The sequence below is a fragment of the Ochotona curzoniae genome, unplaced genomic scaffold (genome assembly GCF_017591425.1).
Source record: "Ochotona curzoniae isolate NIBS_2020 unplaced genomic scaffold, NIBS_Ocur_1.0 contig_50, whole genome shotgun sequence".
NCBI classification, from domain to species: Eukaryota; Metazoa; Chordata; class Mammalia; order Lagomorpha; family Ochotonidae; genus Ochotona; species Ochotona curzoniae.
Window position 1 is genome coordinate 8339150 of NW_024466446.1, and position 18654 is coordinate 8357803.

Genomic DNA, 18654 nt, shown 5'->3' on the forward strand with positions numbered 1-18654 from the left:
TGTCAAAACTCAAATTTATTATAAAGAAAGTCTGTTCCGAACTTGGCTGGAAAGAATACGGGATATCAAACTGGCCTATGCAAGGGAAATCTCAACCACATTCTTGCCTGGCCTCTGGGGCTCTATGCACATCGCTTAAACAGGTGCATTACCAACTATACTCTCTAGCCTGCCCGTATTCTGAGCTTCACCCTGCACCATCCGGCATTTCAAAGGAAATGGCTCCATCTGGTGGCCAACGGTCTCCCTGCGGTGCGTGCTTTATTGCAGCAAAATGGAGTGTCGCTGCCTGGCAGCACCTGCGGAGCATGCGCAGTCAATTCCCTTTCAGGGCGGGAGGACCAGGCTCCAAGCTCAGCTGAATCGCGTTCGTCTGCTTTTCAGAAATGCCCAGCAGAGGGCAGCGATGAGCAGTATTGGAACGGGCCTCCTTACAAGGCTTTAATAACGGCACCATTCCCTTCCCTCCAAAGGGGTTTCCCTCCGTGATGGTACCCAGATGGGGTCAATTCGGCCTTGACTGGGCAGTGTGGTCATAGCTTGTCAAGTCCTTGTTCGCTTATCCCAGCTTGTACCACTGCTGCATCCAAGCCCCTCGATGCGTTCTCAGGCTATAACCGGAGAGCTGGATCAGAAGTGGAGTACCTGGGCACAAACCCAGCAGCCGTGTGGGATGCTGGCACTGATAAGTAGAAGCATAGTGTGTTGGGCCATCACGCTGTGTCCCGTTCCTTTTTTTCATTCTCTGCGTCCAGCACATTGGTCCAGTCCTGCGTGATTCTCGGCTCCTGGGGGACTCACCATGACAGTTACGGGCCCTTCCACATCCTCCCCACTTTCCACAGATGCAGGAAGAAAATTTGAGATTGGAGGTAGTTACCTCATCCGCTTTCTCCTAGCCTTCGACTCTTTGCATCGTAATCAGCAGTCCACTTGGGCGTGCATCCCCCTCCTTAACTGTGTAAACATCATCCAAAATAGGATGAATTTATTTTTTTTTTTAAAGAAGGAGATCCACAGCCCTCCTTCCTAGTTAACCAAGAGGCTGCCGTCTCCTGTAAGGGAAATAGAACACCCTGAGGAGCAAGCACAAAATTTAAATCATTCATCTCCAGCATTTTTTCAATGCTCTGGGGTACAGCTGAGGTTGATGCCTTGTTTGGGAAAACTTGAGTCCTTGACAAAGGGAATAAACAGGGATAGATGACCCAAGAGGCTGCCCTAAACAACAGAGCTTGCCAGGTGGCTCCCACTTCTTTATTAACTTCTAGACGCCATAAAAACATAGGCAGACATTATGCAAATACAGGCAGCCATTTGCCTCACTGCCTCTGCTCATTTTTAGACCAATAAGAAGAGTTCATCCTTGGGACCTACTGGGCGTGATGTGGGGGAAAGGGGACTCTACCTCGGAAGATCCTGTGAAAATTGCCCAACATATGCCATCGAGAGTGGAGAGAACACAGGAACTAGATTGAGAGGGCACTGGGCCAGCTGGCAGCTGTATATTGTGCTAGGGACTGTGTGCGTCGCACGCATCACTCAGCTGGTGCCTCTCCTTGCCAGGAGGTGCTGAGGAAGCCCCATCTCAACACTCCTGATTTAGTGCTAGCTGCCTGGTACTTCTCCCAGGACCGTCTGTGCTCTCCCAAGCTTTGCCAAATAATAATAATAATAATAATAATAATAATAATAATAATAAATTAAAAATTAAAACAAAAAATCCTGACACAAAAGCTGAATGTTGTGTAGGGACCACGCTGTTAAAGTTTAAAAAAAAAAAACAAGTTAGAAGTAAATAAGCAAGAAAGCATCAAGTCAAAGGTCACTTCCTTGGAGATCGTGGCTTTTAACACCCTGGCAAGGCCTTCCGGAGGGATGGGGCAGACACACGACCCTGTGGGTTTCCAGAAGCTGCAAGAACCCACTGCTGAGCAAAAGTGACATGCTCAAGTGGTCCTAGCAGATGGTTTTGTTTTTTTTTTTTACAAAAAGAAATATGAGTGGGGGGGGGAAATCAGTAGAAAATAGGATCAGGAACAGTTAACCGTCCCTGGAATGAACAACCAGATTCATTTACAGTTTTGTACCAGGGCTGTGTTGGCTCACCCACCCTGTGTCTTAATATAGTCCAAAGAGATGTGGGCCATCTGGACCTTCTTCAGAATAGCACATGGATCCATTGCATCCGTAAAATGAAGCCATAGCTGCTGCGAAGTGACCTTGATAAGGAGCTTGCATTTTGAGGGGAGAAAGCAAGCCCCATAAATACGTCGGGACAGATCCATATAGCTTCAAGCATTCGGATGAGAGTAGACACAACTAAACCCCATTAAAAAGGGCCCAACTTGGGGCTGGCATGGTGGCATATCAGGCTGGTCTTCCACCTGTAGTGTCAACGTCCCATATGGGCACTGGATTGTGTCTTGGCTGCTCCACTTCCCATTCAGCTCCCTGTTAATGGCCTGGAAAAGCAGCTAAAGAAGGTTCAAAGCCTTGGGTCCCTGCCCCACATGGGAAACTTGGAAGAAGCTCCTGGCTCTGAGAGCTTCAGATCAGCTCAGCTCTGGTCATGGCAGCCATCTGGGGCATGAGCCAGTGGATAGAGGACTTCTCTGTCTTTCCTTCTCACTCTGTAAAATCTGCCTTTCAAAGAAAAATCAATAAATCTTTTTTTTTTAATGCCCACTAATGAAGAGATATTAAAACACCAAGCAGAATATATTATCTTGGCCAGTTGGCATTAGTCAGTCTTAGGCACTGGGGTAATGAGCATGTGAACAGGGCTGCCCACATTGGAAGACATGGTACATGGACCAATTAAGACACCTGCTGCTCCAGCTAAATTTAGAGTCTCCCAACAAGATAGAGACCAAAACTGAGCCCTTGGTAAGGCATCATTTTCTCAAGTGCCCAACAGTCTACTCCATGGTAAGTTGATAGAATAAGTCTTCTTTTATTTGAAAGAGCCAGTACTTTTTCCCTCCTGAGGATGGAGGCCTATTCCAATTATGGGCTTGGGTTTTGTACCTACAAATGCCTAGCCAGCCTCACTATCCAGAAGCTTATGATATTCCCAATACACAGACATGGAATTCTATCCAGCATAGTTTCCAAATAGGAGGTATATCTCACAGTGAAAGAAATGTGAGTGTGGACCCATGGGCATGTGATCCACATATCAAATTTCATACAGCACCACCTAGCAGCAGCCAGTCTGATAGAACATTTCCATGGGACCTACTGCAGTGGTTCAATTAGTTAATCCTCCCCGTCAACTGCCAGCATCCCATGTGGGCACTGGTTCATGTCCCGAGTGCTCCACTTTCCATCCAGTTCCCTGCTTATAGAAAAGCAGTGGAGGATAGCTCAAGTGCTTAAGACCCTGCACCCATGTGGAACACCCAGAGGAAGCTGCCAACTCCTGGCTTTGGGTGGGCACAGCTCTGGCATTACTGACACTTGAGGAGTGAACCAACAGATGGAAGATCTTTCTTTCCCTTTCTCTGTAAATCTGACTTTCCAATAAAAATAAACATTTTTTTAATTTATTTATTGGAAAGTCAGGTATACAGAGAGGAGGAGAGGCAGAGAGGAAGATCTTCCATCCGATGATTCACTCCCCAAGTGAGTGCAACGGCCGATGCTATGCCAACCCGAAGCCAGGATCCAGGAACTTCTTCCAGGTCTCCCATTCACGTGCAGGGTCCCAAGGCTTTGGCTCGTCCTCAACTGCTTTCCCAGGCCACAAGCAGGGAGCTGGATGGGAAGTGGGGCTGCCAGGATTAGAACCGACACCATATGGGATGCCGGCACATTCAAAGCAAAGACTTTAGCCACTAGGCCACCACACCGGGCCCAAATCCTTTTTTAAAAAGGACATTTCTGAGATATGTTGCAGGTACTGCTGAAACACCAATATACAGGTAGATGTGTGAGATTGAGGTACTGCCACGCAGAGCGTGGGATAAGCAATTCCAAATCAGAGACATCTATTTGTTCCTAAAGAATTCATGTGATCCAGGGAGTCACTTCTCAGTCTCCCCAACTGTAATTCAAAGTGGCCTCGTGTGACCCTTAGAGGGCTGTGACTGCTAGATCCTTGGAATTCTCACAAGTGATGGATTATCTCAAGCACCAGGTAAGCCATCAAGACCCACCAAGACTACCTGAGGGTGCATTGCATCTAGAAGATTTATTAGAAGAGGGAGACCTTAAGAGCTTATTTCTTTAAAAAAATATCTCTTTTTTTTTAATTCATAAGACAGATTTTAAGGAGAGAAAAGGAGAAACAAAGAAGTCTTCTATGGGCTGGTTAACTCCCCAATTGACCACGACAGGCAGAGCGGAGCCAATCTAAACCCAGGAGCCAGGAGCTTCTTCTAGGTCTCCCATACAGGTGCATGGTTTTGGCCATGCTCTGCTGCTTTCCCAGCCAATCAGCAGGGAGCTGGATGGGAAGTGGAGCAACTGGGACATGAAGCAGTTAGCCCATATGTCAGCGCTTTCAGGTGTAGGATTGTCCTGTTAGCCTCTGCACCAGCCCCCATGAGCGCCTGCTGTAGCTCTGATGAGACTGTGGCGTGATCCCCCTCAGCCCTTACATCTCTCCCCTCAGGAAAGACAGAGCTGTAGGCACAGATTGGAGCTGCTCTCCTACCGTGAATGAAGAACAGTCAGTGCTGTGACCAAGGACTGGCGTGAGTGTCAACAGTTCCAATCTCCTTCCAGAGAACCTGCTATGAGAGCTGTAGTCAGTGGGCAGCCTGCAGAGGCTGTCACCCACTCCAGCATCCACCTTGAGGCCACAATCTCTCTGGGTAGCTCCCAGGCTAGGACTGAACACAGCAGGTGCACCAGAGTTGGATTCTGGATCCTATCTGGTGTACATTTGTGGGAAATTTTTTTCTCTGGAGTTCATGCTTGTCTAGCCAAGACCCCATGAGGGCTTTATTTACAACCCAAACACTTTCCATCTCCCCTTTTCTCCTTCCTGCTTTTGTCACAGGTGTCAAGTCTATACCATTCTTTCAGGCGCTACCCAGTTGCTCCTGGCTATAGTTTAAATACAGTCTGGCTCCAGAAATCATACAGGTCCTGAATATTTCTTTGTAGCAATGAAACACTGACTAATGAAACCTTATTTCCTATCCTCTCGTGCTTTGTAGGTTTCTCTTTCAGTGAATTTTTTGGCCTCTGAATTCTATCTCAGCATCTGCTCCCCAGAGAATTCAAGCTGACAGAATGAGTTTGACAGAGAGTAGCTTGTTGTATTTTTTCCTCCTTTCATTTTTTTTGTAAAGGGTTGACTGAATAGATGGAAAGAGTTAGGCTAAACATTCTAAGAGCCAACTTCAAAATTCTAAGGTTACAGGGGAGGCCCAGTGTTTTGGCCTAGAGAGTAAACCCATCGCCTGTGATGTTGATATCCCGTAAGGATGCTGGTTCCCATCCCAGCTGTTCCACTTTCAATCCAGCTCTTTGGTAAGGACTCAGGTAAGCAAGACAAGATGGCCCAGGTGCCTTACTATGGAAGACTCGGAAGAAGCTCCAGGCACCTGGCTTTGGATCAGCCCAGCTCTGGCCATTGCAGCCACTTAGGAAATGAACCAGCAGATGAAAAAAATCTCCTTTCCTTGCCCCGTCTGTCTCTGTAGCTCTGTCTTTTGAAGAAGTAAACAAGTCTTCTTTAAACAAACTTCGAAGGTGTTTCTTTTTTTTTTCCCCTAAATAAGCAGGGAGGAACAATTAGATAATGACTGACTTTTCTTTCTTTGTAATTGATGCCTGTTCTTAGTGGTACATTGAACCATATGCTTGGACTCGCGTCTATATTACTCATACATTAGTCACACGGTTAAACTGATCACTACTTTCCAAAGGAAACATCTTTAATTAAGCCTAAAGGCAGAGTGTAAAGAAAACACGAAAATGCAAACGCATGAATTTTTCTCATTCTAGAAAGCAGTGATAATGTGTAGTGCTTAAGATGTTTTCTTTTGGGGCGCTGTGCAATGGCTCAATTGGCTAATTTTCCCCTTGCAAAGTGCCAGGATCCCAATGGTCATTGGTTCATCCAAGTCCCTGCTGATTTCCTGGGAAAGCAGCAGAGGATGCTCAAATGCTTGGACCCCTGTACCCACTTGGGGGACCTGGAAGAAGCTCCTGGCTCCTGGATTTAGAAAGACTGAGCTCCAATTGTTGCAGCCACTTAGGGACTGAACCAGAGGATGAAAGATATTTGTCTCAATTTCTCTCTGTAAATCTGCCTTTCCAATACAAAACAAGTAAAGCCTTTTTTTTTTTTAAGAAGAAAAAAGATATTTTCCTTTACAAAACCATTGTGTATTGCCTGTGTTCTAGGTATGTTAAAACTCAAGACGTTAAGTTTCACTAATTTCTATTTTCGTATTTTATCAAATGATGTTTGATTCCTCATTAAAGCTGAGACTTGATACTACAAGTAGATAAACTTTCATGCTGCTGATACAAAACTTGTCTTCGACACCAAATTGTGTTATGGAAGCAAGCAAGTTTACCAGATAGTAACAAGAATGCTATAAAAGCTCAATGTGTAAGCTATATGTATGAATTCAGCAAACTTGTGGTGTTAAATAACATGGCACACTCTATTCAGAAGCGGGTATGTTTCACTAAAGGAAAACCTGTTTTCAATTCTGCCGTTTCCATGGATTTGTGATCCTATTAGGGCCTGAAAAGAAAATCCAATCTTTGTCCAAATTCCACTTATGCTTTGCATCGATAATATGCCCTTTTATCCCCGCTTATGCACTTGGAGACAGAAAAGCAACCCAAATTAGTAAAAAAGAAAAACACATTCATTAGAACTCTAACAACACGACCCTGTGGAGGGCAGATGTGTGGGAGCTGACATATAGCTTACTTCATCTTTACACTGGAGAGAGAGGCTTTTCATCTTAGCTACGCATTAGCATGATGTAGAGAATTTTCCAAATGCTTGACACCCAGGGTCCTGCTCCAGACCAATTAAATCAGAATTACTTTTTTTTTTTAATTAAATCTCCACAGGTGATTGAAAAAAAAAATGCTGCCAAGATTTGAGAGCTATCACCTTGACTATAATAGTTATTTCTGGCTACAGTATATTAAATCTCTACTTCTGGATGGAATCCTATTTGCCATGTGACCCTTACTTTTTCCTGGATACTGGAGAGAGACTGAAATTCAGATGCCTAGTGACATTCAGTCTGGTGATCTTTCAATTCGGAATGTGGTTGTGTAATCTAGCTCCAGGCACTAACAGAGAGAGGAGATCCTACAGGGTGGAGAAAGTGGATCCCGTCCTTTCCATCAAGTTCCTTGTACTCACTGAGGGATGAATGGAAGGATTCTGCTTTATAGCCCCAAAGCAGTGAGGGTGAGAATGAGAAGCAAACATGAGAAGGATGATTGTGGAACAAAGAGAGTGAAAGACTTGGGACTTTGAAGACCCTGTTGAGTCAGCGAATGAAAGCAAGCAAGCAAGCAATTGCTGTCCTAGTTTTTTGCTGCATAAAGAAAATTAGTGTTTCAGTCACAAGTAGCTAAACTTTTCATTCCTTGCATCAAAAAGTATGCCTAATGGTGACACTTGCATTTTCTCCTAAGAGATGAAGCATTCAATGGTTAAGAACTTTACAGAAAAATCCCTTCTACATCAAACAGCGTCCTAGAAATATTTTATTCCGTTGACTGAAGTGAAGACTGAGGCTCATAAAAGGTAACTTTTGTCCATGGCCATCCAGAATTTGAATTTTAAGGCAGATTCATTGGACTGTAACGCCCACACACTAACTTGCCTTATTATGGCATTATTATTGAGAGTTTGTATGTGTGCCAGGGACTCTGATTACACTCTAGTGTGCAAGAAGAATGTCTCATGCTCCCCGCGATGACTTGCAGTTTGATGAGACACTTGAAGCATTCATGAACTTGCTGCGTAAGAAACCAAACTACAAGATTAAGTTTTTGTGTGTGTGCTGTGCTGAAACAATACAGGGAACTTTCAACGCCAACTAGTTAAAACACGCAAATCCATCCACTTTTTGACAGCGCCAACGTCTTAAGAAAGATCGCAGGTATAATCTACGTCTTTGGAGTATCACTCCACTTTCTTTGCTCCCTTATGAAGTCATATGAGCTGGGAAGCTTGTGCTGCACGTGTCTAAGTGAATGTGTCAGGGAGAATATGGCATGTTGCTGTCTGAGGAGTTGATAAGATAAATGTTTCCTTTCCCAGGACTTTGTGTGGCAGAGTTCTGCGTTCTCTCTCTCTCTCTCTCTCTCTCTCTCTCTCTCTCTCTCTGTCTCACTAGTATTTACTTGTTAGGTGATAGGTTAACAGTCCTAGCACACAAGTCTTTATGGAATACCTCTGAGTAATAAGGTTATTCTCCAGGAAGCAAGCATTGCCAGATTCCTCCCGAGGTATAGGATGGAGAGAATGACCAGTCTTCAGCCTTTGCCCCCTCTCATCCCAGACAGGAAACAGAATAAGCAGGAGGCTGATAAAGTTTGAAATTTGGCACCCCTGGAATCAAGCCCCGGTTCTTCAACTTCTCAGAGGTAGGGCCTGAACACTTTCCAATTGATCTGCCCAAGCCATTATTTATTTCTTTCACTATTATTATTTCTCATGATACAGTTGTGTAGGTATAAGGATTCTCTACTCCCCATTTTCCATTCCCAGCTTTCTTCCCCGCCCCCCTTATTATCACAATCCTAGGATCCTTTAGTGTCAGTTTCAAGTCAACACTCTGCTATTCACGTGATCATGGCATTGGGATATAAGCCAAGGTAGAGAATCCAGCATCACACTGCCAAGCTACCTTTAACTGTCTCACTGGAGTCTTCGTTTTATCTGGGAGTGGAGATCCTTGCCCTTATTTCGAGAGAGGGTGTTAGGAGATTTAATCACAGCTCCAGACGAAAACATTCACAGGGGACCCAAAGCTCAACAGCAGGTGTCTTTATTAACGACAGATGAGACACCAGGAAGACCACAGGTAACGCCTAGACCTGCCATTTGCACTTAAACAGCAAAATATGAAAGTGCAACTGTTTCTAGAGGACTACACTACTGTGAGACTATAGGGGTGAGAGGGGAGGAAGAGGAAGGGGAGGAGAGAATCCCTCTGCCTACAAAACTGAATCACGCGGAAAACAATAATCATGAAAAAAGAAAAAAAGGCAGAAACAACCTGGGGAAAAGACAAGAATTCTGCCCAAAGCCTCTCAGGCTTGTTGGACACGACCAAGTTTACGGTGTCAGCTTTGCATCATTTACAAACAGGACTAGTGTCCTAACTGTATTTCTTTCGAAGTGGAAAATGGGCTCAGCGTACTATGCAGAAAACAGACATGAAGCGCTTCTCGGCGGGCTTTTTAAAGCTCCTTCCTGGCGCGGCCAGCTTGGCACGTGACGTCATGATCTCTATTTGATGCGACAATCGAGCAGCGGGCGCCGGCGTTTACACGTCACTTTTAGGCGCCCACGCCGGCGCGCGGCGCAGCCTTGTGGCGTCACGGCAGCGGACCAATACGGATCACCGGGAGGCGGGACTCGTGCGAGGCGGAAGCGGAAGCGACGGCGCGGTCGGGGCAGGTCCGTGCCTGGCACCCCACGTGTGAGGTGAGAATCGCGGACTCTAAGGTGGCGTGTTCGGGGTTGCGTTCCCCGCTGTGGCGAGGTCGGGAGGGTCCCTCGGAGGGAAGAAGTGTCGCTGAGAGGGCGCCCCGTGTTGACTTCTCGTGTGGAGGAGGCGTGGGTCCCGGACCAGCTGTAGGAGATGAGTGTGTAACGAGGAAGGAATTATGGACGGTGTCTGTCTGAAGGGAGTGCAGACAGAATTCGGACGATTCGTAGAGTTGTCGTTTTCCAACGTGGGGAGCGTACTTCCAGAGGTGGTAGCCCGGAGGGGGTGAACAGAAACGGGAGGAGAAATACCAGCAGTGGGCAGCCGGCTAACGCGGGGGAGAAAGGAGTTCGCCTCTAGGTCACTCGTCATTATCTCTGGCAGTATAAATGCTCCTGAAATATTTGTTGCATTCTTTAGGGGTTACTGACGGGCACACACACAAACGTGTTTTTTGACACACAGCTGGTTGAATGCGTGGATGTGGAACTCAGCAGAGAGGGACTATTTTGCCTTAGTTACAACACTGGGTTCTATTGTGTTGTAGTTTTTTGTGTGTTAACGCTACACCTTTAATTTTTTTTTAAAATGTTTTCTTCAGTCTGGAGAAGAGAGTTGCCATAAATGATGTCAGCTCTATAGTGGAAATGATAAGGCTGGGAGAATCATGGGGGAAGTGGAAGCACCTGGAGGATGAATTATAGAGGAGTTTTATTTAAATTCGTAGGATGAGCAGAAATTTGGTGGGATAAGGCCAGCTTTAAAGTTTGCAATCTGAAGGGGAAGTGTGAGGTGGGTATGTTGGTACCGGATTGAGAGGGACGGGAAAGGCCAGTCAGACTGAAGTCTTTCCTGTACTCAGTGAGCAGTGAAGCGGTCGAAGTGTGTCCATGGGATGCAGCAGGGCTGACAGGAAAGTGGATCAGGCAGCAGGTTGAATCTGAGGCTAAAGCGGTGGGAGTTAGATGTCGCGAGAGCCCGAGTGGGTGATGGAGGGCAGGGGGACGGGATGGGCAGTCCAGAGAGGATCTGTGCCATGGTGATGTACTTAAGGTGCAGGGTACCCAAGAACAATGCGTTTTGCCACATAAAGGAGGCAGGAGCAACGAGGTTACCTGTTGTGTAATTCCGTTCAGAAAGGGGGAGACTGGAGTGGTTCGCAGCTAGGGGTCGCGGTCCTGGTGGCCCCTGAGGCTGCCTCGGGGATGTGGGAGTCTGCATGTGCTGAGGTCATCGGCTGTGCCCCAAGTCCTGCCGGTGAGTTGGCCATCTTAGGATGTCTGTGTACTGCGGATTGGGTCTAGTGATTGTTGGGGAGCCACGTGCCCTCGCTTAAGGGGGGTAGGTTGGGGCTAGGGCCAAATTGAGTATTTTGAGTGGACAGGGTAAGGCTAAAGATAGGAAATGTGTCCCGTAATTGGTACATTTGTTTCTCATGAATGCGTACCTCAACAGTGTAAGTTTTAGGCTGAACAAATGAGGGAATTACATATACCAGCATGCCTGGTTCTTGGTTAAAGTTACAAAGAGCAAGAATGTTTACATACTGCCTGGAAGCTGCAGCATCCGGGTGACAGCACACAGGCTTCTCTGAAGCCAAACCAGCATTAAACAGTGCTCAGTAAATGGCGCCAGCGCTCCCTGCGGCAGGGAGTGGTTGCAGGGTTCGTGCAGGAAAAATACAGGACGCGCTGGAAGCCAGTCCCAGAGGAAGGGTTGTGAAACAGCCCGGACAACATGTGGCTAGACCATCTATAACAATAAATAAGTACTGGAGATAATACAGATATACCTGAATGCAAAGGAAGAAAGATCCCTGCTGGTGTAACAGCAAGGTCTACAACGTCCCCATTCAGGTGCTGCAGTGATTGCTGCAGGCAACATCTACCAGGGAATTGAGGGCAGATGGTTAAGAAGACAGGATATCGGCATAGTCTTGGAATGTTGTTCAGAAGTTCTTGAAGGGGCGGGTGTTTGACCTAACCCTTAGGATGCGGCTTGAGACACCCAGAGCCCATGTGTGTCAGGGATGATCTGTTTCCAGCCAGGAGCGAATTGCTCCCTGGACATATATCCGCAACACCGCCCGAGATGTGTGTATCTTCTTCATCGTGCATGCTGTTGGTCTTTGGATGGACCCCCACGCTTTCCCGGTGTGATCTGAACTGCGTCTGTGACAGCGTGAGGCGATGACTGATGGTGACCCAACCACCTGATGGTTGCTTTCGATTTTCCAGGGTTGCTACAATGGAAGTTAAAGGGAAAAAAAAATTCGCAAGAAAGAATACAAAGCCGTCTCATGAAAAAAGCAGATTCCATAAGAGCAGTGGTAAGGCAGCTGTATCCAAATACACTTCTTGGGTGGGTGGGTTGTATCTTTTTTCTTCTTGTCGTTTGAGGGTGGGGCATTGTAGCAGAGTCCAGTTTATATTAGTGGGAGAATTTCGGGGTGGAAATAGTGGGAAGAAGCTGATCAGATTGGTTGTTAGCTTGCTCCTTATACAGTTCAGACATTTAGGACGTTGTAAATGAGCAAACCCCTCCCTGATTTCAGGTGTTAGCGCCCGAGTTATTCTAGTTCGCCCCATGTTTGATCTTCATTTTTGGGATCGGGCTGATCCGACACCTGGTGTTGCTGAGCTTGAAGCTTTAGGGTTTCTGCTGGAGATGCCTTCCTATTTCCATTGGGTGTCAGTGTTTGCAGATGGAGGCGTGACTGTGCTTCCTAGACAGCCCGTGTTGTTCCTTTGCAGTGGACTTACAGCACAGCGGCTGTTGTTCCATCTCATTTGCTAGATACTTCCTTTGTAAGCCTTATTGCCCAAGGAGGGCATGATCAAATGCCTTCTTATCAAGTGAATTAGAAAACTTTAATTCCCCCCCCCCAACATAGGAATCCTGAAATTGTGCAGCTATACTGTTAAGGTATATTTTCTTAAGTTCAAGACTGTTCCTTTTATTCTTGGGCTCTTCCTGTGTCGCTGAGCCAGCGAAAATTATGTTTAAAGGGAAATGGTATGGGAGTAGGTGGTTGGTCACTGCTTCTGACTCTGGCATCCCATGTGCTGTGCCCACGCCTTGAGGACTCTACTTCCGGCTGAGCTTAACGTGACCGTGAGTCGCGGCAGGTGATGGCTCAAGTCCCTGGTCCCTGCCACACATGAGAGGGGCTGGAGGATGGTGCCAGCTCCTGGCTCTGGTCACTCCCGCCCTCACCACAGGTGCATCTATGTCAAATAAACAAACCTGAATAAATTTAAAATGTAATTGACTAATACAAAGCAGGATAGGCAGGTGCGTTAATGTATATCATCTCTACTGTACGTTTAAGACTAGAGACCTGACTTGCCAAAGCAGCAGCATTGTTTATTTCTGGGTGGTAGAGCTGCATATCGTCTTATTGTATGTTCCTTTATGTTCACGCCTTGCATGTTGAATCTGTTAGAGTAGGGGAGTTTTTTCATTGTTAAAATCCTCTATTCAGAAAGCTAAGTGTGAACAAATCTTTTTTTCTTTTATTGTCACCAGATTCTGGTTCTTCGCAGACCTTCCCAAGGAAAGTCCTCAAGGAAGATGGGCATAAAATCACATCGAAGAGCTTTGAGAAGAGTGCTGTGAAACCCGGGAAGAAGGGTGTGAAACAGTTCAAGAACAAGCAGCAAGGGGACAGAGGATCTAAGAACAAATCCCAGCCAGCAAAGAACTTCCACAAGAAGAGGAAGTTCCAGGCGGACGGTCAGAGCGATGGTGAGTGCTGGTCCCTGCTGAGGCCCTGCTGTCCCTGAGTCGGTTCCCAGACCCCGGAGCACACGGCTTCTGCGTGTGTGTTGGGGGGCCTACTCTGCTTGCTCCTTGGTAGGAAAGCATCTCTCCCGGCCAGAAACTTCCCTCTGGTGCAAAGAGTTCCTCCATTTTTTGGCACCCTAAGATTGCTTAGCCATCAAGTTGAACCAGATAACAGTGGCTTTTTAGTGGCTCCTCAATATGACAGTCCCTTCTGTAGGTTAAAATCCAGTCATTCATTTGTTCATCCAACAGTTGGAGTGTTAGGTGGCCAGAATGATGAAGAGCAGAGGCAGGGCTGCCGGGCTTAGAACCAGCGCCCATATGGGATCCCGGCATGTTCTAGGAGAGGACCTTAACTGTTACTCTATCGCGCTGGGCTCCCTATGCTTCATATTTTATTTGTCTTTGGAATGCTTTTATTTTCCCTTTTTTTGTTGTGTAGTAGCATCCTGTTAAGAAGAGTCAATAAAGAGCCATCGAGTGAAATGCAAGAAAGTGTAAATTTGGAGAGGATGTTATTTCCCCTCTGTGGTTTCTATAATGAGTGTTGACCCTGATTAATAATTGCCCTGTGTACTCAATTTTTAGTTGTGTTACTCAGAATTCTAAGTGTAATTGAAAATAATTTGTCTGAAAAGCAGAGTCAGCAGCCAAGAAACCCAAGTGGGATGACTTCAAGAAGAAGAAGAAGGAGCTGAAGCAGAGCAGGCAGCTCAACGACAAGACCAACTACGACATCGTTGTCCGCGCCAAGCACATCTGGGAGAGCCTGAGGAGGTGGTGGTCCCGGGGGCGCCTCGGGGGTGGTGGGGAGGTGGGGAGGTGGCAGTGTGCCCCGTGAGCGAGGCTCGGCACCCTTGGGTTCGTCAGAGAGCATGCGGCTCACCGAGGAAGTGCCAGTGTTCACGCCTGTCCCTTGCAGAGATGAGCACCAGCCCCAGGACCGCAGCAGCTGGCCGACAGTTCAGACGGGTTTGATGTTCTCAGGGCGATTTCTCATCAGCCAGGTTTTGAAATGCTTAGGTATTCAATATCTTAGACGCGTTTTATTATTTTCTTTTACTCCTGGAGTTCTGTTAGGCAGAAATTACACCTTTTTGAAATGAGTGTCTGCCTCCGAGAAAATTGCTTTTGTCTGGCTGCTCTGGACTAGTAATTTTGATGGCAGAGGTTTACTGCTTTCAGAGAAAAAAAATCAAGATGAACTGGTGAACGTACCTGCTTCTTTTTCACTTTTGCAGTTGTATGTATTTGAAATTACTTCTCTTGTGGTTTCTCTTCTCATTTGTAGGAAAGATTGTGACAAAGACAAACGAGTGAAGTTAATGAGTGACTTGCAGAAGTTGATTCAAGGGAAAATTAAAACTGTGAGTAGTTACAGTTGGCTGTTGCTTTGAACAGATGCACTTGTCACTGCTTGCACTTTGCTCACAGCACTGGGAGAATCCAGTATAGGTGAAATGTCCCTTAGAACACGTGCTTAGGGTTTGCTAGCATCGAGAAGACAAAGTGAATAACGCCTAAGTACTTTTGAAGCAGGCGGGTGCTTAATACAACAAAAATGATTTTGCCTGGCTCCCGATTTTCTGGATGTTGCTAACAGCTTCCATGAGCAGGTGCTTCGCTAAGGGTCTATCTGAGTTATTGCCTGTTTGTGACAGGGGATGGTCTGTAGAATCATATTTGAAGCTCAGTCTTTCTAAGAATATGCCTGAATGTATGTAGAGCAACCCAAGAAATGGGGTGATTGATTTGCTTGTGTCATGTGCTTCTATTTGTGGAATAAGACTTTTAGATTGAGCGACCTTGTGTACACCTTGGTTTGCCAAACAGGTTTATGACAGTTCTCTCAGAATTGCGGAATGATAAGTTTTTAAGCTAGAATAGTACTCTTAAAGAAATTAACTTTTAGAGAAATGAGAGGTATCATCCATATAATCCTTTGGTTTTTAGTTAGGCTTCGTTTTGATTTTAGTTACTGGGATCCTGTAACCCACCCTCTGTCTGGGTACAATTCTACCTACCAAATGTGGTAGGCAGCAAAAGCAAAATGAGCAAAAACGTACGATTGACCAAGTATATCCATTCTGAAGAAGTGTAGCTTTGACTCATCCACAAAGATACCTACTTATTTATTTATTTATTTATTTATTTATTTATTTATTTATTTATTTATTGGACAAAGAGTTGTAAAAGGAATAACAATAAAGCAAAGAGTGAGAAATAAATGTAACTTCAGTGGCTCAACCTGCTTTTTCCAGATCGCGTTTGCGCATGATTCAACTCGCGTGATCCAGTGTTACATTCAGTATGGCAATGAAGAGCAGAGAAAACAGGCTTTTGAAGAATTGCAAGGTATATGTCATGAAGTGAAGAGTCTTATGGTTTTTATAGTAAGCGACTAGTTGTCTTTTGAATTATCCAAGAGTGTCTTAGACAATGATTCTGTTGAGATAGGACCCTTTTTATTTTCATTTGTTCTTTGCCTGGCACAAGTAGAAAGCCATTTGCCCCATCAGCGTTTATTTCATTCTCTCCAGTGTTTCCAGAGAAGCTGAAGGACAAATATCAAGTCGCTTGAATATGTTTTGTTTTTCAGATGATTTGGTTGAATTAAGTAAAGCCAAATATTCCAGAAATATCGTTAAGAAATTTCTGATGTACGGGTAAGTTGTTTTGCTTGGAAAGGGTGTTTTTCCTTGGCTTTCTGAAGCAGCGGGTTCTGAGTGTGCTCGAGTCTGACTTAAAACGAGAATGACTGCTTGTAATAATGGCTCCCACACATACTGTTGCTATTTCTAGCAGATAGAATCTTCATAACACTGAAGTTAGTAGAAAATGATAGTGCTGTCTTCATTCTGAAGGCCACATCTTTTACCTCTTGAGTCTGGAAGACAAGAAGTGGAGTGATTGTCATTCGTTACCACTCTTTGGCAGGTGGAGGGCAACTGAAGCATAGGGCTGTGGTTAGTGGGCGGGGAGGGTCAAATGGGAGGCTTTTCTGAAGTAGATGGAGAGAGAAATGTCTTCCAGCTGCTGGTTTATTCCCCACCCAGTCGCAGTGGCCAGAGCTGAACTGACCCAAAGCCATGAGCTGGGAACTTCTTTCCAGGTTCCTCAAGTGGGTGAGGGGTGCCATGGGCTTGGGTCGTCCTCCCCTGCCTTCCCGTTTCATAATGGAGTGGGCTCAGACGTAGAGCAGCTGGAACTGGAAGTGGCACCCATGTGGGATGCTGCTGCCACGGGTAGAGGATTGCCCTGTTATGCCAGTACACCAGCCCTGTGGAATTGGTTCTTGACGTGCCCGTTTGAGTTTAAGCACATCCAAAATACAATAACCACCAACAAGAAAAGTATAACATACGCCGCTGACACTATTTTTGCAAAGTTATTTCTGGGTATAATTATACTCTTGATTATTTTAAGATATGATATGAATGCTTAGAATTAAGTCTAGTTTTAAAGGAGAGTTGCGTTACATGTTTTATACTCATCTCCTTGATTCTTTGGCTTTTCCATTTTCTCTGCTGCCCCCTTTTTTTTTTTTTCCAAGCTGACGAGTTTAGTATGAGCTTAGCTTTATTGGTCCCCTGCTACATATGCTGTTGGTCTCGCTTCTCATTATGCCTTAGGTCATTTAGTCCTTACAGCAGCCGTCTTCAAACACTGAGTGGTGAAATGACTTGCTCGGCCCCTTGGAGCTGAGGGGCAGAGCTTGGACTCCGAGCTGGGTGGGCTGCCCTTCCGAGGAGCTTCTAGCTTAACGTAGCGGAGGTGCAGGTGGCTTGGCATCCTCCTCGGAAGGGTTTCGCAGTGGTCGAGCTCTGCGCATGTGCGTCAGTGAGTGTGTGTCCAGCGCAGTGAGATTTGCATTTCTTTCTTTTTTTTTTTCTTTCTCCCGTGATTGTGTGGGGCTTAGAAGTAAACCTCAGATTGCAGAGATAATCAGGAGTTTCAAAGGCCACGTGCGGAAGATGCTGCGGCATGCGGAGGCGTCGGCCATCGTGGAGTATGCTTACAATGACAAAGCTGTTCTGGAGCAGAGGAACATGCTCACCGAGGAACTCTATGGGAACACGTTTCAGCTTTATAAGGTGACCGCCTCAGAAGCTTCCCTGTAATGCTCTCCGTCTTTGTCTGTGTTAGCTTTGTCTTGGTGTATTGAGTAAATGACCTGATTTAGGGTTTTCACATATTATTACCTCCCAGTCTCCATCGAATCAAGCTACTTTGGCTTTGTGTACAGTGCTTCAGTTCTGTTTCTAATCCATCACGCTGAGATAACTTTCTGAGTGATGGTGAAGCCTTGTGACCACCCCCTAGGCAGATGTGACTGAAAGGGGACTCTGGTTTGCGGTGTTCTCCTGTGTGCTGGCAGGTGTGTGCACTGCCCTTCTCTGAGGAATGTCCAGAGAGGAAGAGGGATAGATGGACCTCATTCATCGTGGATTGCACACAGGGATTGGCCCTGAAGTGGCCAGTGACGGGACCAGGACTCGGAAGAGATCGCTTGCAAACTGTCTAGCATAAACACATGTGTTCACGCGCAGGGAGGTGGAGTGATTTGCAAGTGGTCTGTGTTTGGTCTAGTTCCTACACTGAACTTGCTACTGCATTTCTTCCATATGATCGTCGTAGAGGAATAATCCAAATTATGGTAAAGCAGTGTTATCCCAATTGTATGAACCGATGACTTGGGATTAGGCCCACTCCAGGGATTTGGCAAGCACCTACCTGATGCCTGGTGTACTTGGTTGTTGAGCTGAAATGTCCAGATGGCGCTGGTCAAAGTACAGAGCGGGAGTCCTGACCGGCAATTGCTCCTTGAGTGCGTACACAGCAGGGCTTTCACTGTGTAAATACGGGGAAGCTGTACTTTAAGCTTTTTAAGAGTAACTGATTTGCTTTGTTCCGAAGTGAAGAGGGATTTCTTGTTTGTTTTGTTGCAGTCAGCAGATCATCCAACTCTGGACAAAGTGTTGGAGATGCAGCCAGAAAAATTAGAGCTTATTATGGACGAAATGAAGCAGATTCTAACCCCGATGGCGCAGAAGTAAGGAAAAGAAAATGTTTTTTTCTTTAACAGATTTAGAGGAGGCGATTTCAGAAGGGAAGGTTTGTGTAACCCTTGCCCAGAAACAGTAAATGTCTTCTCATCAATATGGCTTGAATAAGTGTGTGAAAATTTTGATTTAAAATCCTTAGTACCAAG

General features: G+C 45.8%; 1 protein-coding gene across 2 annotated transcripts in view; it reads left to right on the plus strand.

Moving 5' to 3' along the window:
* The first annotated feature begins 9588 nt into the window (after positions 1 to 9588).
* Positions 9589 to 18654, plus strand: part of PUM3 (pumilio RNA binding family member 3) — a 34889-nt gene continuing 25823 nt past the window's right edge. The window contains exons 1-9 of one of the 2 annotated variants that reach the window (XM_040988903.1): positions 9589 to 9652; positions 11894 to 11985; positions 13185 to 13403; positions 14084 to 14219; positions 14734 to 14809; positions 15704 to 15797; positions 16042 to 16108; positions 17362 to 17536; positions 18392 to 18495. In XM_040988903.1, coding sequence (XP_040844837.1) covers positions 11904 to 11985; positions 13185 to 13403; positions 14084 to 14219; positions 14734 to 14809; positions 15704 to 15797; positions 16042 to 16108; positions 17362 to 17536; positions 18392 to 18495 — 953 coding nt within the window. In that variant the 5' untranslated portion in view covers positions 9589 to 9652; positions 11894 to 11903. Of the gene's footprint in view, positions 9653 to 11893; positions 11986 to 13184; positions 13404 to 14080; positions 14220 to 14733; positions 14810 to 15703; positions 15798 to 16041; positions 16109 to 17361; positions 17537 to 18391; positions 18496 to 18654 lie in introns of both variants that reach the window. The other variant, XM_040988902.1, reaches the window with a different exon arrangement.